Source organism: Lepidochelys kempii, chromosome 9 (assembly GCF_965140285.1).
Source record: "Lepidochelys kempii isolate rLepKem1 chromosome 9, rLepKem1.hap1, whole genome shotgun sequence".
NCBI lineage: Eukaryota > Metazoa > Chordata > Testudines > Cheloniidae > Lepidochelys > Lepidochelys kempii.
The window spans coordinates 61,073,841-61,095,492 of NC_136388.1; the positions used below are offsets into that span (position 1 = coordinate 61,073,841).

The following is a 21,652-nucleotide window of genomic DNA, read 5'->3' on the forward strand; positions in this document are numbered from 1 at the left end:
GCCTCTCTAGCCAGGCTGCACCCTCATTATGCCCCTGGTGGGCCCATCCCTCCCAGCACCCCCTCCGAACAAGGTGCCTCTCCCTGTGTGCTCTCTCCCTGATCCTCAGGGGGGTCATTCCCACGCCCCGGACACAAAGTAACCAGGCCCCAAGCTCTCCAGCTGACTGCGTCCCAGCCAGGGTAGGTGGGGTGAGTGAGACTTAGCTCTGGACAGACCTTCCCCCTCCGTAGCACACAAACCCTGGATCAGCCAGCCCTTGCGCTCCTTGTTAGCCAGAGAGGGGCTCCGAGCTGCCGAGGGGAAGCCAGCCCATGCACTGCTGAGGCTATGGGGGCCTCCTGGAACCAGCTGGCTGGGTCTGGCTGGGCCATGTCTGGAGGAGGAAGGGGGCTGAGGATGGGCACTGATGGGCAGCAGGCAGAGCCATGGGAACAGGCTTCCCTGCCAGACTCACTGCATTGAGGTTATAGCATCCCTCACTGCAAAGGTGGGCATGTGCTGGTGCAGGGCAAGGAGCCCTGGGGACCGGTGAGCACATCATGGACACCAAGTACTTCCCATGTCCCTGTTACCCTGGAGGCAGGTGGGAGTCCCAACAAGGAGAAGCCCACGCAGGGGGAGGGGGTAGGTGACCCTTTGAGGTCCCTGCCATCCCTTAGGGGCTATGGCATATGGCACCATCCTGCTGCCCACTGCCATCACCGCAGAGGCAGGCTGGGAAGGTGGGTCATTTGTTCTGTGCGAAGCCGCAGAACAGGCCAGCATGCAATGCCACGCAAGCCCCTCCCTGCATTAGCAAAAGAGCAAGTGATGCACTAGCCTCCGGGGCTAACGGGTCCCTGCCTGAGTCGCCCACCCCAGCAACTGTCCTGACAAGAGCCCCTCTGGGAGGGGAGGGGCAGTGAGATGTGCCTGCCAGCGGCACCAATTCACAGACTCCTTGGGAGCAAATTCCGTTCCCCACCCCCACAACAGGGCCCCCTCTGGGTCCTCCCTCAACCCCCTTGGAAGGGGCATTCCGTCCCCACAGCACCCCCAACTGGCACCACTAGTGTCTGGAACCGGGTTAATGAGCCTTCTCCTCCCCTGTCTCAGGGACTGGGGTGGTGACAACGAAGAAGGCGGTTCTGTGGACAGACAGTCGGTACTGGACCCAGGCTGAGCGCCAGATGGACTGCAACTGGGAGCTGCAGAAGACAAGTCAGTAGCCACAATGGGCAGGGAGATTGTGCCAAGCCCGACCTCTGCTGCCCACTCCAGTCCCAGAGCCGCCCTCAGTCTCAGGGCCTCAGTGGCCTTTCTGTGCCCAGAAGCTGCCATGAGTGCCCAGTGCTGGGGAGTCCCAGGACCATGAGCCCAGCCTCTCACTGTGGAGCCCTGGTCTCCAGAGCTGCGGGCAAACCCGGCCTGGCACACAACAGCCCCTGGTACCGTGAGGCTGCCAGTCTAGCAGTGACTCAGAGCCCTGGGCTCCTGGCAGAACCAGCTTGGCAGCCCATCAGCTATGGACACTCAGAGCTGTGAGCCTTTCTCCAGGCATGGCACACACAAGTCACCTGAGCTCTCCGTGCCGGGCCCTGCTCCCCCTTCCCAGCCTGCCCGTCCCCTGCCAGAACCCGCGTGCCACTGTGCTATGCCCTGTCTTGCAGTCTGGACTGATACCATCGGCGAGTGGCTGCTCCAAGAGATTCCCGCTGGCGAGAACATTGGACTGGATCCCTTCCTCTTCTCCATCGGTATCACCCCTGCTCCCTGTGTCTCCTACCTGCCCCGAGGAGCCAAACCTCCATCCCCCCATTCCACTCCACAGTACCTGCCCTCTAAGGCCTAGGACATGGGGTGGGGGGCTTAACACTGCAGCCCAGCTCCTATTGCCCTGGCTCTCCCCCCTGAAACCTTGGCCGGAGCAGTGCCTGTGGAGGGCGCAGAAGACTGACCATACCTTTGAGCCTAACTGACAGCTGCATCCCTTCTCAGATCTCTGGAACAGTTATGCCCGCGTTCTGCAGGGTTCCAGGAGGACCCTGGTTCCCATCGAGGACAACCTTGTGGACCTGGTTTGGGGCACGCAGCGGCCTCCTTTGCCCACCAGCAAGATCTACCTCCTGCCAGAGACCTTCACGGGTAGGTACTTGCTCCCTGCGGGTAGGTGTGGCGTGTGAGCCCATTCCCTGGCGCCCCCTGCTGGTGACACTGGAGAGCAACCACCTGCATACCACTGGGCATGCTGGGATGTCGGCGGCGTGTACCTGTTCGTGCTGATGGAAGGCAAATGTCTAAGTGCCACGCACACAGCTGGCCCCAGGGAGGTGCCTGTGCTCCCCGGAGCTCTCCAGATGTTTTGGGCTCCCCTGGTGGAGTCTGGCTGGGCTGGGTCAGGCTGGGAGGTCCTTGGATTGCTCGCCGAGGGCACAGCATTTCTGGGAGGCTGCAGAGAGAGTCCTGGCCAGCCCTGAGCCCTCTGCCAGGGCAGGCTTTGGAGGAACGAATGGTCTCCAGCTGGGCAGGGATGAGCCAGGGGCTCGCATGGGGCCCTGCATGTACCTGACTCTCATGCCCAACCCCCCCGTCCTTTCAGGCAGCACCTGGCAGGAGAAAGTGTCCGGGATCCGGAGGCAAATGGAGCAGCATTACAGGAGCCCCACGGCAGTGCTGCTGTCGGCTCTGGAGGAGACAGCCTGTGAGCGCTGTGGCCCAGGACCATCCTGCCACTGCACCCTCCCTACCATGGCCTCAGCCCACACCCCTGGCTTCTCGCCGGCAGCCCTGGTGTCCAAGGCCCCCAGCACCGCCCCCCCCAGTGCCCTCAGACCCTCCCAGCCCCCCAACGGCCAATCCTGTGCCCTCAGTGCCCCTCAGACCCTCCCAGCCCCCCAACAGCTCCCCAGTGCCCTCAGCACCCCTCAGACTCTCCCAGCACCTGAACAGCCCCCAGTGCCCTCAACACCTCTCAGACCCTCCCAGCCCCCGACAAACCCCCCAGTGTCCTCAGCACCCCTCAGACCCTCCCAGCACCTGAACGGACGCCCCCAGTGCCCTTAGCACCACTCAGACCCTCCCAGCCCCCCAACAAACCCCCCAGTGTCCTCAGCACCACTCAGACCCTCCCAGCATACCAACAGCTGCCCTCAGTGCCCTTAGCACCACTCAGAGCAGCTTCCCTGCTGGGCATCCCACACCAAGCTGAGACTGCCTGCCCGGCCTGGCTGTTCACTGTTACGGGGTGAGATCAGGGCCCCTTGTGCTGGGCACTGTTCACCCATCCCAACAGATGGCACCACTCTAGTGTCACTTCGTGCCCATACCCTCTGCCAGCACTGCCCCAGGAACCCAGCGGGGAGCAACACTAGGGCAGGGCAGGCAACCTGGTGCGCAAGGGAGGGTCTGTAACACCTTTGTTCCTACAGGGCTCTTCAACCTCCGAGGAGATGACATCTCGTACAACCCTGTCTTCTACTCCTACGCACTGCTGACCACATCAGACATCAGGTACAGAGCAGCTCCCCATCCCAGCACTTCCCCTGGGGCCCGGGCTTGCTCCCTGAGCCCCTCTGAGCCTCAGCACATCCCCTGCGGACTGGCCCTCGGCTTCCCCATCCCTTCTGAGCCCCAACATGTCCTCTAGGTACCTGTCTAGCTCCCCCAGCCCCTCTGAGATCAAGAGTGTCCCCCAGGGATCAGACTGGCTCACCCAGCTCCTCTGAGCCCCAGCACTTCCCCCAGGGACTGTACCAGCTGCCCCATCCCCTCTGAGCCCATGAATCCTCCAAGGACTGGCCCCACATCCCCAATCCCTCTGGGTACCAGATCGGCTCCTCACCCCCTTTGAGCCCAAGCATATCTCCTGGGCACCAGCTCCCCCACATCCTCTGAGCCCCCTCATGTCCCCCAAGAACTGGCTCCCCAATTCCTTTGAGCCCCAGTGCATCTTCTGGGGACTGGGCCGGCTCCCCAATCCCCTTTGGGCTCTCTTCCCAGCGTTCAGGCTCCAGCCCCACTCCCTCCCCAGCCCTGATCTAGGGTGCTGGGCCTGCTGCTGCTGGACAGTGGTGGAGGCCACAGCTGAGCCCAGCCCGGTGCTCCTTCCCCCCAGTCTGTTTGTGGACAGCAGCCGCCTGAGCACGGAGGCGCTGCAGTCCCTGAGAGCACAGTGCCCGGGGCCCCTGTGCGTGCAGGTGGAGGAGTATGACCAGGTGCGAGCCAGGGTGCAGGCCTATGCCCAGGGAGACGTCCGGGTCTGGATTGGGACGGAATACACTACCTATGGGCTCTACGGAGTGATCCCCCAGGTAAGCGCCGGCCCCAGTCCTCCCAGTGCCAAGGGGATATGCCTTTGCCACCTCCTCTCTTCTGCATCTGCAGGACAGGCTGAGCCAGCCCCAGGCTGGAAGTGGCTTTGGCTAATCTGCCTGTGTGAGGGGCATCAGGGGTATCATTACCCATGTAAGGAGCTGGCATGCAAGAAGGGGACAGCAGTGATGTGCCTGCGTGTGCAAAGCTGGGGGGGTGGGGTGGAAGAGGCCCAGCATGTGCAAGAGAAGGGGGGTTAGGCCCCGGGTATGTGAGGGAAGTGGGGGTGAGAGGCCCCATGAGTGTGAGGGGAGGGAGTGAGAGGCCCAGTGTGTGTGAAGGGAAGGGGGTTGAGAGGCCCTGGATGTGTGAGGGGAGGTGGTTGAGAGGCCCCGGACATGTGACGGGAGGGGGCTGAGTGGTCCTGTCTGTGCAAGAGGAAGGGGGCTGAGAGGCCCTGGGTGCATGAGGGGAGGGGATTGAGAGGCCCTGGGTATGTAAGGGGAGGGGGGGTGAGAGGCTCTAGGTGTGAGGGGAGGGGGTTGAGAGACCCTGGGTGTGCAAGGGAAGGGGGTGAGAGGCCCCATGTGTGCAAGGGAAGGGGGGTTGAGAGGCCCCAGGTGTGCAAGAGGAGGGGTTGAGAGGTCCTGGGTGTGTGACTCACCACCCACGCCCCCCACCTCCTCCCCCAGAAACCAGCCAGTTCTTCTGCCAGGTGGTAAGTGCAGGGCCTGGAGCCGCCACTGGCCCCAGCTGGGCTGCTGTGTGCCAGCAGCTCAGGGGAATAGCCGTCCCCCTGCTCCCAGCACGCACAGGGCACTCAGGGGCAGCGTGGCTGGCAAGCCTCGCTCCTCTGGCCGGCTGACACCTGGCCCATCCTGCCCATTGCAGGACAAGCTTGTGGAAAGCAGCTACTCCCCCGTGATGATGACCAAGGCAGTGAAGAACGCCAAGGAGCAGGCGCTGCTGAGAGTGGCCCACGTAAGTGCTGGCAGGAGCTGGCTCTCCCTCTGCAGAGGGGCTGGCCCGGAAGTGGGGACTGGCTGACATGGGGAAGGGCCTGGTGCTTCTCTCACCTGGGAGAGTCAGGCTCCTGGTGGGTTGCCCCCAGGTGCGGGATGCCGTGGCCGTGATCCAATACCTGCTCTGGCTGGAGAAGAACGTTCCCAAGGGGTCGGTGGATGAATTCTCCGGCGCTCGCTATGTGGACAAGCTACGAAGGTCAGTACGAGCGTGACCCTTGCCTGGGCTCCAGCCTGGCAATTCCCACTCCCGCCCCTATGGGACATTGACTGAGCCACAGGCCTTGTGGGAGATGGGCCCATGGGGCAGGATCTGGCTCTGGGGCCCATGCTCCCCACGAGCCCTTAGTGACCAGAGAGGGAGTCGCTCTGTGTTGTTGACCCCGACGGTGAGCAGGGCATGGCCACGGCCACACAGGGATGCCTGCAGACCCCTGTGCCCTGCTAGGCAGCGCCGCATGGAGAGCGGGCAGGGCAAGCATTAGGGTGCCCATGGCCAGCATTCCACTGGCCGGGTTTATATAGATCAGCAGCACCCCCTAGTGGTGAGGCGATGTTGAAGTCTGATGGTGTCCTAGAGCCGAGCACTGGAAGAAAGAGGCTGATCACCCTTCCATTCCCTGGCAGCTACACACCGCCTGAGGGGAGAGCAGGCTCCAGGGAGCTGTGTGGGGGGGAGATGGTCAGGGTGAGCCCCAGCCTGCTGTGTCCTCCCTTCCCCAAACCACCCCCCAGACTGGGAACGAAGAGGAAGAAGCAATGCATGGCTCGGCAGGGAGGGGGATGGAGGGGAGGGGGAGACCAGAGAACCAATTGCCAGGGTCCAGCTAGATTATCCTTCCTCACACTCCATCTGCACCCTCTCCAGGGCTTGCTCTGACCTCTCCTGAGTCTGTAGGGCGCAACCATGTCCCCTGCCCTCCCAGTCCCTGGAGGCAGCCACACTGCCCCCTCCTCACCCCCAGGGGCCTGGCTGCACAGTCTCATCCCTCCCCCATTCCCGGGCTCCTTTCTCCTTTCCAGAGAGAAGGAGCACTGCAGGGGCACCAGCTTTGAGACCATCTCTGCCAGCGGGCTCAACGCAGCACTCGCCCACTACAGGTACCAGCGGAGCAGCCTCTCCAGGGACGGGATCAGTGCCGCTGGGACAGGCCCTGGCGCCCTCCACAACCGAGGCCTCCCCCACACTCAATGCCCACGGGACCAGGAATCTTTCAGCCAGCAGGGCAGGAGACAGAACTGCCCCAGGAGCTGGGCCCAGGTAGTGGGGGCTTCCTGCCCTAGAGAGGGGAGCCAGCTGCAGCCCTCTCAGAGCTGAATGCCATGCTCCTCTCAGCTCCCCACTGCACACATGGCACGTGGGGGGCCCTGCTGCTGCATGGTGGGGTGCTCCAATGCTGTGGTGAGGAGGGGGGGCATTCTTGGGGGAGGGGACCTGCAGAGCTTTCCCATTTCTATCTGTTGCTCCAGGCCCTCGGACTGGCCCGCCGTAGCATGTGAGCACATATGTGAGTGTACGCAAGCATGTACATGAGGGGGCTGTCGGGGTGTCCACTGGGGTTGTTAGCGGAATCTCTTGGTTACTGTGGGGTTTTTCCCTTTCAGTCCATCCAACATCAGCAGCCGAAAGTTGTCTGTGGATGAAATGTACCTGTCGGACTCCGGAGGGCAATATCTGTGCGTATGGCCTGGCCTCATGTTCATGCTGCCCCAGCTCTGTCCCCACAAGAACAGCACTAACCATGTCCAGAAAGAGGCAAACCATGGTGGTTGCACTGAGATGCCTTCCCCCAGGGTGTACCCAGCCCAGTGCCCCTCCAGTCCCACAGCGGGCAGGAGGACAGACAGGAGCTGCTCTGTCCGGCTCCGTGCTCTGCAGGCGGGGAGTCCCAGGCTCACAAAGTCATGGCCCGGCTCCTGGGGATGCTGCTGACTTTTCTTTCTGCTGCAGGGATGGAACCACGGATATAACCCGGACTGTCCACTGGGGAGAGCCCACCCCTTTCCAGAAGGTACTGAGCATGCCCCTATGTGGACCCCTTGCCCTTGGCCTGTGGCTGGGTCCCAGGCACCATCTGCTACAGTCCTGGACTGATGTGCACCTCTTGTGGGGGGGATGGCAAGGGCTCCCCACTCCCTGCCTGTGTCAGTAATAAGGGCCCTCTCCTCTTTCCATCCCTTGGCTCCCAGACACCAGCCCCTGGAGGGCCCAGAGGCAGCAGGACAGGACAGCACCCTGTTCAAATCCACAGCCAGCTTGAGTTTCACAGCCGCGGTAACACCACACCTTGAGACTTGAGACTTCATGGCGCCAGCTGGGACACGCCCACCTTCCCCTGCTACAGAAACACAGGCGCCACCACCTAGCTAGAGGAGAGTCTCCATTAGCTGCTAGCAGCCATAGGGCCCGCAGCGGAGCAATTCTGATGCCGTGCAGAAGAGGGGTTGTGAGTCTGCATGGACACCCTGCCCCCTTGCGTTGCCATCACTGCAGCCATGACAAGTGCTGCAGGTGGCCCCTGACTTGTTCTGTCCTATGCAGGAAGCATATACACGAGTGCTGATGGGAAACATCGACCTGGCCAGGCTCGTCTTCCCCTCCGAAACGTCAGGTAGGTGCCAAGCTGGGGACAGCCCTGCCCTGGGATCACTGGCTGCGCCCCATGCTGAGAACAAGGCCGGGGAGAACCTGAGAGTCAGTGCTCTGGGGCATAGTTGGCTTTTCAGATGGATCAACCCACCCAAGAGCCCTGGCATCTCAGTGGTGCTTGATCCAGGTGTTTTCTGTTGATGAGGGTTCCCTGGGGTTTTTGGTCTGTTACCCATGTAAATTAATCCAGTCCACAGAGATCTGAGAAAGTTCTCACATGCCCATGTTCTTGCCAGGCCCTCCTTTTCAATCTGTGCCTGCCATTTTTCTGCTTCTGTAAGTGTGAGAGAGCAAAATGCAACTGGCTTCCACTCAGAGCCACGTTGTGGCAATAGTACCCCACCTAGGCTGTAGCTTGTTTGCCTCCGCACTGAGCATTGTGAGCACATCATAGTACGTGAGAACTAGAGCTGTTGAGATCATTTCTTTTACCTTTTTAAAGGCAATTTCTTGGTTTGGCTCCCACAGCCAAGATGTGTTGGACTTTAACAGTTCGGTTGGAGGTTTTGTCTCTGCAGAAGGGTCTTGTAGGTATTGACCAGGGCAATGTACCATCCTCAGTACTCATCTCAGTTCTGGTACGTTTGTTGGTGCGTTCTATTCTCCAGTTGGTTCTACTTTCTCAGGGCTAGGACTGATTCCATCTTTGTTTATTGTCTGTCCCAAAATCTTGATTTAGGGTAGGTGAAAATGCACTTTTCCTTGTTTAGCTTCAGTCCAGAGTGACTGATTAGGCTGAGACCTTGGTTGCGGGATTTGTTGTGTTCTCCTATCAAAGACCCATAATGACATCCATGAAACCTACAGCTCCATTTGTGTTTGTTAGCAGTTCTGCCATCTTTCTTTGGAAACTTTCAGGTGCATTGGGAATCCCACAAGGTAACATTCAAAAGCAAAGTCCCCCAAAGGGTGTGATCAGTGAAGTCAGTTTAGCACTGTCTTTGGCTAAAGGAACTGGCCAGAATCTGCTCGAGGCATTCAGCTTGGAGAATACTGTACCTCCTTTCACTTTGAGGGGGAAGTTACCCAGTGCTGGAAGTTGGGTTACAGACGTCCGGGTTTCCCTGGACACAGCCTCTTTTTTGATTCTCCTTTCTCTTCTGGGGGGGGGTGTGTGTTTAAAAATAACAGGCAATGTCCAGGGGTTTTGCAGAGCAAACAAGCAGCAGCTCAGAAAGAGCCTCGATTGGTCCGCTTTCCGATTGGTCCCACCTCTGCATCTGCAGCTGATTGGTCCATTCCCCTGCAAGCCACAGCTGCTGGATCCTGCCCACGCAGGCGGTGTCCTAGCCCTGGGGAGGGGGTCCTGCAGGGAGGCGCTGATTGACGTTTGTTGCTGCATCCTGGGCTTGTGCCAGCTGCCCTGCCACCGTGACAGGGAGTGACACTGCCCCTCACTTCCAGTGAGTACCCCCGCTGCAGGTACCCCCTTCAGCACCCCCAACTGTACCCCATCTCCAGCTCCCCCTTCCCCTCCAACACCTCCCCTCTGGCAGTGTCCTCTTTTTGGGAACCTGAAATATGGCAACCCTAGTTGGGAGGATATATGTTTCTCTTACAACTGCTTCACTGAGTCTCTTAAGATCCACAACGATTTTTTTTTTTTTTAATTTTTCTTTGGACCACTGGAGCACACCATGCTGTTGTTTCAGAGATTTTCTGGTTTATGCCAATCTACACTATTCTCTTTAACTCAGTTTCCACTCTATGAAGTAACGGGATGGGAATCCTGTGATCTGTACGTACACTGTATGGTTCAGCATAGTCTCTTAAGGTTATTTGTACTGGATCCCCTTTCAGAAGTCCAATATCACCAAATAGTCCATCGAGTTCTTTCACCTTCCTCACTAGGCCCATCCTGGCAGCCATGCTGCGGCTGAGAAGGCTGCTGGTCTGTTGTCCTTTCTTCACATGTGCACTCTGAATGCAAAGCTTTTGTCTTTGTAAGTTGTTTCAGTGGGGGACTGGCCCATGCAGTTCTGAATCCCTCTAGGGCTAGACAGATTTTTGTAAGTCCCTTCTGAGATGACTGACTTCAGTTCCTGAGTCAGTTTTAAAATCAATAGTCTTGCTATGAATATTCAATTTCACTGCTTTGGTGCTGTCCATATCTTGTACCTGTATTGAATCTTTTGCCTCTGGCTGGACATGCATCATCTCTTGGGATAGGACTTTTTCCACACCTAATGCATGCAGGCTGGAATTTATCCCTCTGGAGTTCTCTCTTCTTGCCTCAGGGGCTTTATGATAATGGCTTTTAGTGCTCTCAGGTGTCTGTTTACAGTGTCTAAGCTAGTTTCAGGTTTCTGAAGATGCTCCAGCCTTTTGTTCTGCTGTTTGACTAGTTCAGAATACTTTACAAAAAGAAAAGGAGGACTTGTGGCACCTTAGAGACTAACCAGTTTATTTGAGCATCCGATGAAGTGAGCTGTAGCTCACGAAAGCTCATGCTCAAATAAATTGGTTAGTCTCTAAGGTGCCACAAGTCCTCCTTTTCTTTTTGCGAATACAGACTAACACGGCTGCTACTCTGAAACCTGTCAGAATACTTTGTTATCCGTAGCTACAGCTAGTCGTCTTCAGTTGTAGCTGCTGTGAAAGATTTTTATATGTTACCCCCATAATCAACTTGTCTCTGATATTTTCATGTTTTGCAGTTCCAAAATCACAGTTTTCAGCCTATGCATTCAAAGCTCTTATAAAACATCCACCATTTCCCCCAGTCCTTGAATTCTCTGGTGAAAATGTGGTTTTTCATGAGCCACATTTCTCTGAGGCATAAAGTATGCATCAAATATAGCCAGAGCCCTTTCCTTGTCATCTTTGTGACTGGCTTCAGTAAAGTCAAAGGATTTAAAGATATGCTCTGCCTGTTTCCCCACAGCGTAAATTAAAGTTTAATAATAAATAAATGTGTAGCAATTGGAAATCTTCCAAAATACTGCTTCCAGTCTGTCCCTTTGTCAAAGCTGAAGTTCTCGGGGGCATTGAAGTGTGGCATGTTGATGAGATCCTGCAACCTTTCTTCCTTTTCCCCTTCTGTTTGCAACCTTTGCTGCTTTGTTCCTTCTGTTTGTTCTCCTCTGGCATTAGTTTACTTCTGACACTATGTCATGTACTTCCTGTACATAGCAGCAGGGCTGCTTCTAGCAGGTCAGGCTTCTGTACCAGTTATTGACTGACCACAGAAATTCCTTCCCAGACAGAGACACAGCAGACCTGGTCACTGTAAGATCCTTTAATGCTCTGCCAGGTATGGCTAAGGTTAGCTTAAACAAGGTAGTACACACACACCGACACCCAGTGGGTGAACAGTATAATACAGTTTAGCATTCTGCTATGCAGGCAGGCGCACTGGGGATGGGCATGGCTTCTCCTCTGAGGACTTCTTGGCTTTTTGTGTTTCAGGGAGAGTGGTTGAGGCCTTCGCACGCCGAGCCTTGTGGGAGGTTGGACTCAACTACGGCCATGGGACTGGCCATGGCATCGGCAATTTTCTGTCTGTCCATGAGTGTAGGTGCTCTGCTCGTTGCCTGTCCCCAAGGGAAACACCACAAGGGCCTGTGCCCCTTGGCTCTCACCCCCACCCCTGGGAGTTTGGACTGAACAGGCACAGGGGAGCTGCGCCAACCGCTCTGCCTCACCCTTTCTCCCTGCTCCCATTGCTAGGCCAGTGTCTGTGATACAGGTGCCCTTTGCCCACCAAGAATTCTCAATCCCCTGCTGGCAACTGGATGCCCCACACCCTCCCAGTGACTTCGTCATGACCCCAGGGAGCACAGCACCTCTCATCACAGGGCCTGAAGGATACCAATGGCTGGGCAGTGTGGCAGCTCAGCCTGCTGGATGCCTGGCTGGCTCAAGAGGCCCAGCAGAGGGAATCGTCTGGGGGTGCCAGGGGGTGAAGGGTTGCTAAGCAGGCTGGGCTCTGGGTAGATTCACGATAAGCAGAGGTCCCCAGGCCCTATGCATGTGGAAGGTGCAGCCTGCTCTCCACTAGACCCTGCTTATGGAGGAGGGAGAGGATGTCTCCAGTCTCAGGGCTCATCCTGCTCCAGCATCCAGAAGGAGAAATAAACTTGGCATCTTCTCCCGGCAGGGCCAGTGGGATTCCAGTCCAACAACGTGCCCTTGGTCAAAGGGATGTTCACGTCCATAGGTACGCATGTCCCTCACAACCCCTGTACCAGTACCCCTGTGCCCCGAGACGTGGGCTCTTGTGCCTTCTACTCTCAGGCAGCATTGCCCTTCATGAAATCCCCCAGACCCCATGCCTCCATGACATGACATGCATCCAGGACCCCATGGCAGTCCTAGGCACTTGCCAGGGCTAGGGGGTGGGGGGTAGTGCTGTGGGACAGGGCCCTGGTGTCTAGCTTGTGGCCTGGAGGTATTTGGGGAAGTGGGAATCATGCAGCTGGAGCTCTGTGATCCCAGGGGTGTGAGAGAGACCCCAGTTACAGTGTGACAGGGTTGTCAGGGCTCTGGATTCACTGACCTCCCTGTGTCTGCTCCCCAGAGCCCGGTTATTACCAGGAGGGTGAGTTTGGAATCCGCATTGAAGACGTGGCACTGGTGGTGGAAGCTCAGACCAAGGTGATTAATCTTCCTCACCCCTGATGGGACAGGCCTTGCTGACGCATCACTGGTCGGCAGCCACCTTCCCTTCCCTCCTTCCCTGCACTTTCTCCCTCAATTCTAGAGGGCTGGGCCAGACTTGGAGCCCAGGTGAGGGTAAAGGGATTTGAGGACTTAGCCAAGTGACAGCTCATAAGAACATAAGAAAGGCCATACTGGGTCAGACCAAAGGTCCATCCAGCCCGGTATCCTGTCTACCAACAGTGGCTAATGCCAGGTGCCCCAGAGGGAGTGAACCTAACAGGTAATGATCTAGTGATCTCTCTCCTGCCATCCATCTCCACCGTCTGACAAACAGAGGCTAGGGACACCGTTCCTTACCCATCCTGGCTAATAGCCGTTCATGGATTTAACCTCCATGAATTTATCCAGTTCTCTTTTAAACCCTGTTATAGTCCTAGCCTTCACAACCTCCTCAGGGAAGGAGTTCCACAGGTTGACTGTGCGCTGAGTGAAGAAGAACTTCCTTTTATTTGTTTTAAACTTGCTACCCATTAATTTCATTTGGTGGCCCCTAGTTCTTATATTATGGAAACAAGTAAATAACTTTTCCTTATTCACTTTCTCTACACCACTCATGATTTTCAAAAACAGAAAAGGAGTACTTGTGGCACCTTAGAGACTAACCAATTTATTTGAGCATAAGCTTTCATGAGCTACAGCTCAGCTCACGAACGCTTATGCTCAAATAAATTGGTTAGTCTCTAAGATGCCACAAGTACTCCTTTTCTTTTTGCGAATACAGACTAACACGGCTGCTACTCTGAAACTCATGATTTTATATTCCTCTGTCATATCCCCCCTTAGTCTCCTCTTTTCCAAGCTGAAAAGTCCTAGCCTCTTTAATCTCTCCTCATATGGGACCAGTTCCAAACCCCTAATCATTTTAGTTGCTCTTTTCTGAACCTTTTCTAATGCCAGTATGTCTTTTTTGAGATGAGGGGACCACATCTGTACTCAGTATTCAAGATGTAGGTGTACCATGGATTTACATAAGGGCAATAAGATATTCTCTGTCTTATTCTCTATCCCTTTTTTAATGATTCCTAACATCCTATTTGCTTTTTTGACTGTCTGCCGCTGCACACTGCGTGGATGTCTTCAGAGAACTATCCACGATGACTCCAAGATCTTTCTCCTGATTAGTTGTAGCTAAATTAGCCCCCATCATATTGTTTATATAGTTGGGGTTATTTTTTCCAATGTGCATTACTTTATATTTATCCACATTAAATTTCATTTGCCATTTTGTTGCCCAATCACTTAGTTTTGTGAGATCTTTTTGAAGTGCTTCACAGTCTGCTTTGGCCTTAACTATCTTGAGCAGTTTAGTATCATCTGCAAACTTTGCCACCTCACTGTTTACCCCTTTCTCCAGATCATTTATGAATAGGTTGAATAGGATTGGTCATAGGACTGGCCCTTGGGGAACACCACTAATTACCCCTCTCCATTCTGAAAATTTACCGTTTATTCCTACACTTTGTTCCCTGTCTTTCAACCAGTTCTCCATCCATGAAAGGATCTTCCCTCTTATCCCATGACAACTTAATTTACGTAAGAGCCTTTGGTGAGGGACCTTGTCAAAGGCTTTCTGGAAATCTAAGTACACTATTTCCACTGGATCCCCCTTGTCCACATGTTTGTTGACCCCTCAGAGAACTCTAATAAATTAGTAAGACATGATCTCTCTTTACAGAAACCATGTTGACCTTTGTGCAACAATTTATGTTCTTCAATATGTCTGACAATTTTATTCTTTACTACTGTTTCAACTAATTTGCCCGGAACTGACGTTAGACTTACTGGTGTAATTGCCAGGATCACCTCTAGAGCCCTTTTTAAATATTGGCGTTACATTAACTATCTTCCAGTCATTGGGTACAGTAGCTGATTTAAAAGACAGGTTACAAACCATAGTTAATAGTTCTGCAATTTCACATTTGAGTTCTTTCAGGACTCTTGGGTAAATGCCATCTGGTCCCGGTGACTTGTTACTGTTAAGTTTCTCAATTAATTCCAAAAACTCCTCTAGTGTCATTTCAATCTGTGACAATTCCTCAGATTTGTCCCCTACAAAAGACAGCTGAGGTTTGGGAATCTCCCTAACATCCTCAGCTGTGAAGACTGAAGCAAAGAATTAATTTAGTTTCTCCATGACTTTATCGTCTTTAAGTGCTCCTATCTCGATCATCCAGAGGCCTCACTGGTTGTTTAGCAGGCTTCCTGCTTCTGATGTACTTAAAGAACATTTTGTTATTACCTTTTGAGGTTTTGGCTAGCTGTTCTTCAAACTCCTTTTTGGCTTTTCTTATTACATTTTTACATTTAATTTGGCAGTGTTTATGCTCCTTTCTATTTACCTCAGTAGGATTTGACTTCCACTTTTTAAAAGATGCCTTTTTATCTCTCACTGCTTCTTTTACATGGTTGTTAAGCCACGGTGGCTCTTTTTTACTTCTTTTACTGTGTTTTTTAATTTGGGGTATACATTTAAGTTGAGCCTTTATTATGGTGTCTTTGAAAAGTGTCCATGCAGCTTGCAGGGATTTCACTCTAGTCACTGCAAAAAGAACAGGAGGACTTGTGGCACCTTAGAGACTAACACATTTATTTTAGTCTCTAAGGTGCCACAAGTCCTCCTGTTCTTTTTGCAGATACAGACTAACACGGCGGCTACTCTGAAACTCTAGTCACTGTCCCTTTTAATTTCTGTTTAACTAACCTCCTCAGTTTTGCGTAGTTCCCCTTTCTGAAATTAAATGCCACAGTGTTGGGCTGTTGAGGTGTTCTTCCCGCCACAGGAATGTTAAATGTTATTATATTATGGTCACGGTTTCCAAGTGGTCTTGTTATAGTTACCACTTGGACCAGATCCTGCGCCCCACTCAGGACTAGATCGAGAGTTGCCTCTCCCCTTGTGGGTTCCTGTACCAGCTGCTCCAAGAAGCAGTCATTTAAAGTATCGAGACATTTTGTCTCTGCATTTTGTTCTGAGGTGACATGTACCCAGTCAATATGGGGATAATTGAAACCCCCCACTATGACTGAGTTTTTTTATTTTTCACTAGGAGGGTGGTGAAACACTGGAATGCGTTACCTAGGGAGGTGGTGGAATCTCCTTCCTTAGAGGTTTTTAAGGTCAGGCTTGACAAAGCCCTGGCTGGGATGATTTAACTGGGAATTGGTCCTGCTTTGAGCAGGGGGTTGGACTAGATGACCTCCTGGGGTCCCTTCCAACCCTGATATTCTATGATTCTATGATTCTATTTTGATAGCTTCTCTAATCTCCCTTAGCATTTCATCGTCACTATCACTGGCCTGGTCAGGTGGTCGATCACAGATCCCTACTGTTATATTCTTATTAGAGCATGGAATTACTATCCATAGAGATTCTATGGAAGATGTGGATTCATTTAAGATTTTTATTTCATTTGATTCTACATTTTCTTTCACATATAGTGCCATTCTCTCCCCCCCACCCCACATGACCTGTTCCGTCCTTCCGATATATTTTGTACCGTAGAATGATTGTGTCCCATTGATTGTCCTCACTTCACGAGGTTTCTGTGATGCCTATTATATCAATATCCTCCTTTAACAGGAGGCACTCTAGTACACCCATCTTATTATTTAGACTTCTAGCATTTGTGTACAAGCACTTGAAAAACTTGTCACTGTTTATTTGTCTGCCCTTTTCTGATGTGTCAGATTCTTTATGTGAATGTTTCTTGTCTGATCTGGCCCATACTTTGTGCTCTTTCATCCTCTCCTCCTGACTAAACCCTAGAGAATCTCTATCAATAGACTCTCCTCTAAGAGAAGTCTCTGTCCGATCCACGTGTGCCTCTGCAGCAATCGGCTTTCCCCCATCTCTTTGTTTAAAAACTGCTCTGCAACCTTTTTAATGTGAAGTGCCAGCAGTCTGGATCCACTTTGGTTTAGGTGGAGCCCATCCTTCCTGTATAGGTTCCCCCTATCCCCAAAGATTCCCCAGTTCCTAAAAAATCTAAACCCCTCCTCTCTACACCATCGTCTCATCCACGCATTGAGACTCTGAAGCTCTGCCTGCCTACCTGGCCCTGCGCGTGGAACTGGAACCATTTCTGAGAACGCCACCACAGAGGTCCTGGATTTCAGTCTCTTTCCTAGCAGCCTAAATTTGGCCTCCAGGACGTCTCTCCTACTCTTCCCTACGTCATTGGTACCTACATGTATCACGACCACCGGCTTCTCCCCAGCACTACATGTAAGTCTACCTTCGCACCAGGCAGGCAAGTCACCATACGGTTCTCCCGGTCATCACAAACCAGCTATCTAGGTTTCTAATGATCGAATCTCCCATTACTAACACCTGCCTTTTCCTAATGACTGGAGTTCCCTCCCCCGGTGAGTTAACCTCAGTGCGAGAGGATACCCCAACTTCATCTGGAAGGAGGGTCCCAACTATGGAAAGGTTTCCCTCTCTTCCTGTTGACTGCTCTCCTTCTCTGGGCCTTTCATCCTCCTTAATAGCTGTCTGACCAGAGGTGGGACAAATCTGCAGTGTCCCGGAAAGCCTCATCAACATACCTCTCTGCCTCCCTTAGCTCCTCCATTTCCGCCACCCTGGCCTCCGAAGCCCGTACGCGGTCTCTGAGGGCCAGGAGCTCCTTGCACCGAATGCACACATATGCCACCCGCCCACAGGGCAGGTAATCATACATGCTACACTGAGTGCAATAAACAGGATAGCCCCCACTCTGCTGCTGGGCTTCTGCCTGCATTTTCTCCTACAGTTACCTAGGTTAATGATAGGGTTTTTGTTTAAATCAAGAAGTTTTGATTATAGTTTAGTATAAAGGTTTTAAAGAATGGCAAGTGTATCTTGCCCCCTTCCCACTCTCCTTCCAAAGTCCCTCTCCAAACTCCCTGTTAGCGGCTCCTGTTTGCAAAGCTCCCTGGTTGTTTGCTCACTGCTTTATGAGTTCCCTACCAGGTGCTTAGCAATGGCTCGGGGAAGGGTGTGTGAGGCCAGAGATGTCTAAGAGTTCTTCTCTAGGAATTATTCTGGGGTAGTTCTCTGGCCTGTGCTATACAGGGAGTCAGACTGGATGGTCACAATGGTCCCTTCTGGCCTTGGAGTCTATGAGACTCTGAACACACAGGAGATGGAGTGTGTACTTATTCATGTTCTTGGGCAGATCATCAAAGAGCTCAACTTGCTGGCTGCAGGATCAGCATGGCCTGGCTGTGCGTGCTGGGGTCTGGGTGGGGCAGAGGGACCCAGCTGCGCATGCCGGCGTCTGGGTGGGGGCAGCGGGGCCTGGCTGTGTGACCCGGGGTCTGTGTGGCAGGATGGGGCCCTGTAGCGTGTGTGCAAAATGACAGCCCTTGTGCCCCGCTGCACCCACCAGCCAGGGAGTGCTGGGGCACTAGGTAGGGCACCAGGAAGACCAGATAGGTGTCTAGCTGGATTTGGTCTCCTGGCATTTTAAAACCATGTGTTAAACCAATGCCACTGAGTCAGTGTGGGTCTTGTGAGCCCCAAAAGGTATCCACACATGAGACTTCAACAGAATCAGTGAACTCGGTGCCACTTTGCCAGCATCCCCGGGAGAGGCTGCAGCACGGACGTGGAGGGCGCAGTGAGGGCTGGGATTGAGCCGATCACAGCTCAGAGCACATTGTGTGCAGAGCAGGAGCCAAGAGTAGTAGCCCTCACCCTCAGTGGTGTTATGGAGGCTTGGCAGCCCCAGGTGTGAGAGCAGGACAGGCCACACTGGGCTGTAGGGAGTGTGGCAAATGGAAGCACGTTGGAAGGGAGAGGCGGTGAGCTGTGGCAGGGCAGGCACCTCTTGCTCAACGCAAACACACCTGTCTCAGCCGTCCAGCCACAGGAAGAGGAGAAACAGCCACGTAAGCTTGACCCAGACAGGCAGTGAGGTGTGGAAAAGCACGGGTGGGTCAGCTTGGGAGTGAGCAGAGAGGAAACACCAGGGAGCAAAGAGCAGAGCTGGAGAAAGGAACCTGGTGGGATCCCAAAAGGGAGCCACCATGTAGGTGGGACCGGGTCCGGAACCATGACAGAGATGCACTGCTAGGAAGGCAGTTCCTCAGCACAACTCACTGGGCTGGGCCAAGGGGGCGAGGCACTGGAAGGAGCCAGAGCTAGGAAAGGAAGAGACCAGGGAGCTGAGCTGTTTCCAGGCCAGGTTGCAGCAGAGCCCAGACTGGGATCAGCGAAGGAGCCTGCAGTGGGAAAGGTGTGACGGCTCCTTTCACAAGAACACCCCGGGCCGGGAAGGAGAGCGAAGGGACCATAGCTCAGGCAAGGGCCAAAAGTCACGACTGACAAAATAGCCACAGCCCCCCAGAGCTGCTCCCAGCTGGCATTACACTGACTCACAGGCTGCGGAGAGGGAGCTGATGCCTAGCCCCGGTCACACAGCGCTGATAGCAGAGTCCAGCTGTACGATGGTTCTGTGGAGCTGTATGCAGGGGGACACTCCTGCTGGGTCAGATACTGGGGATGATGCATGGGCTGGAGAGAGCCCAGCAGGACTCATGAGTCCCAGGGAGTCTGCAGAACCAGCCACCTGAGAACCCCCCTTTTCCTTGTCCCCCGAGCCCATTTGCTCTGGAGTCCCTGAGCGCTGAGCAGCCCCAGGTCAGAGTTACTTGGAGCAGAGCTGCAGGGGCGGCTGTACACATGTGCTCCAGGGAGTCTGGCTGTCCATGAGCGGTCAGCAAGGCTTGGCTAGTTGGCCCCTCCCCTGAGGCCAGGCTGGAGGAGGGGAAGGAGCGGTTGCCCCTACTTTGTCTGCATGGAAGGGCTGTCCTGCTAGGTCCTGCATGCCATGCTTCCAGCCACTGAGCATCCCCAATAGGCACTGGCCTCTGCACTAAGCCATGCCCCATTCCTCCCAGTTGGGCTGGATGAGAGGGTGCGTGGTTACCAACAGTAGGGAGATGCTCTGTCTTCTTGCCATGGTTAGAGGGAAGGGAGGGAGGTTCACACTGGCTCAGATGTGGGAGAGGCCTGGGTGCTAATCGCGTGGGGAGAGGCTGTGACTCACCTAAATCAGAGCCTGTAACAGTGGCAGCTAAGAGACATGGCCAAGGTCACACAGGAAGTCTGTGGCAAAGCAGGGAATTGACCCCAGGTCTCCCATGTTGGCGAATGACAAACCCTTGGGCCAGCCTCCTTCTCCAGTGGCCAGAGGCAGCAAAGCTAGGTGCCCACCTGTGCCTCTAGCGCCTGAGCAACACCACAGGGCCCAGCAGCAGCCTCGCAAACCTCGGGTGAACTCTAGCCATGGGCGGGACAATGTGTCACCCAGGGAGCTGCTCCGGCCCAGCCCATTTGCAACGCAGCTGGCCCAGGGACTGGGGGTCTGCAGTGACCTTGTCCCGTCTGCGAAATGGGGAGATGCTTTGGTGGGGGGCGAGAGGAGGCTGCAGAGAGCGAAGGGCGGGCAACACCCAGGCAGACGGAGACCAGTCAGTGGAGGAGGCACTGGGATTTGAAACCCCCACGTGTGGGTTTTTAGCTTCGTGCACCTTTCCCTTGGCCACAGGGCACAAGGGAGTGGGGCCTGTCTCTCAAGCCAGGTCCTGACCACGTGGCACAGAGCTAGGCACTTCATGACACGCGGCAGAGAGTGAGGGGTGTGGTGGCAGATGAGTGAGGCTGTGGCACTGGGGCCATGACACGCTGTGAGGAGGAGGAGGTCAGGGCTCAGGAGGGCCGGCAGGGTGTAAACAGCAGCCTGGGAGGGGTGGTGGGCTCGGTCCCCTCACTCTCTCTCTCCTGCTGCAGCATGGGGCAGGGGAGAAGGCCTACCTGACCTTCGAGGTGGTGTCTCTGGTGCCCTATGACCGGAACCTCATCGACATCAGCTTCCTGTCTGAGCACCAGGTGAGTGGGGGCTCTCGGGGCAGGCTGGGGCTGCCCATCACGCCTACCGCTCATGGCCTTCTCCTGTCTGGTTGCAGATCCAGTATCTCAACACGTACTATGAGACCATCCGCCAGCGCGTGGGGCCAGAGCTGCAGAGACAGCAGCTGGAGGAGGAGTACGAGTGGCTGAGGAGGAACACACAGCCCTTCTCACGGGGCACGCTGGTGGCCGCCTCCCTGGGCACCCTGGCAATCACCTCTCTGGTGTCTGCGCTCCTGCCTGACAGACAGGCCTGAGGGATACTCCGCCCCCAACCACCCAGCCAAGTCTAACCCCCCCCCCCCCCCCCCCCCCCCCCGCTGTAAGCCAGTCTCCCAGCCCCTTTTCCAGGCAGTCTGTGGTTTGTTTGTTTTTCTCACCCTCAGCCTTGTTACCTCACTTCCTTTTTAGCTTATGATTAAAAACAAGTAACCTCCGGGCAGGGGGTTGAGAGCTTCCCCTTGTGCTGCTGCGCCCTCAGGGTGTGGGGCTTGGCTGTGGCATGCACAAACGAGCAGGGTTGGTGTGCGTGTGTCAAGCCAGCGGTTGCATTAATGGGGCTGACGCATGCAGGGAGGGACGCTGGTGCGGGGGCTGAGCTGAGGTACCTGTGCAAGGCTTCTGCATGCAAGCGCTTGTGGCACTGGTGGGCGCGTGTATATGTGTAGTGCTGGTGTGTGCAGGGCGGGGGGGGAGCATGTGTGCAGGACTGCTGCATGCACCTGGGCATCCATGTACAGGTCTGGGGCACAACAGCCTGCCAACGGGCAAGTGTCAGTGAAGCACTGAATTCTGTGGAGAGGGAGGCTGACGTGGCCGGCCCAGATGCATGTGGAACCTAGGCTGGCTGACGGGACAGATTCCAAATTCACCCTACATAGCAGCATTGTGTCATCACTTCCTGGGCCTGCCTTTAGTTTAGGGCCCACTTGTGTCCCCCCTGCTAGACTGCCAGCTCCACCCCAGTGTCCACCTTTCCAGGCAGGGCCTGCCCTCTCCAACCTCCCTGCTAATTTCCAAAGGCTCATCCCTTCCCTAGCCTCCTCCCATGCCTGCCACAGTTAGGGTAGCCCAGTCTCTGGTACAGGCCCAGATTTGAACCCAACAGGCGATGTAAAGACCTGGGGC

At 54.8% G+C, this 21,652-nt stretch overlaps 1 protein-coding gene across 1 annotated transcript in view; it reads left to right on the forward strand.

Annotated features, from left to right (window-relative positions):
- XPNPEP2 (X-prolyl aminopeptidase 2) overlaps positions 1 to 20,830 on the forward strand; it is a 37,708-nt gene extending 16,878 nt beyond the window's left edge. Inside the window, exons 5-21 of the mRNA XM_073360629.2 lie at positions 1,099 to 1,203; positions 1,653 to 1,739; positions 1,981 to 2,127; positions 2,582 to 2,683; positions 3,411 to 3,492; positions 4,097 to 4,292; positions 5,185 to 5,274; positions 5,405 to 5,514; positions 6,339 to 6,416; positions 6,921 to 6,992; positions 7,267 to 7,327; positions 7,858 to 7,927; positions 11,374 to 11,478; positions 12,065 to 12,124; positions 12,485 to 12,561; positions 20,405 to 20,503; positions 20,581 to 20,830. Coding sequence (XP_073216730.1) covers positions 1,099 to 1,203; positions 1,653 to 1,739; positions 1,981 to 2,127; positions 2,582 to 2,683; positions 3,411 to 3,492; positions 4,097 to 4,292; positions 5,185 to 5,274; positions 5,405 to 5,514; positions 6,339 to 6,416; positions 6,921 to 6,992; positions 7,267 to 7,327; positions 7,858 to 7,927; positions 11,374 to 11,478; positions 12,065 to 12,124; positions 12,485 to 12,561; positions 20,405 to 20,503; positions 20,581 to 20,781 — 1,742 coding nt within the window. The 3' untranslated portion in view covers positions 20,782 to 20,830. The remainder of the gene's footprint in view (positions 1 to 1,098; positions 1,204 to 1,652; positions 1,740 to 1,980; positions 2,128 to 2,581; positions 2,684 to 3,410; positions 3,493 to 4,096; positions 4,293 to 5,184; positions 5,275 to 5,404; positions 5,515 to 6,338; positions 6,417 to 6,920; positions 6,993 to 7,266; positions 7,328 to 7,857; positions 7,928 to 11,373; positions 11,479 to 12,064; positions 12,125 to 12,484; positions 12,562 to 20,404; positions 20,504 to 20,580) is intronic.
- Positions 20,831 to 21,652: the final 822 nt, after the last annotated feature.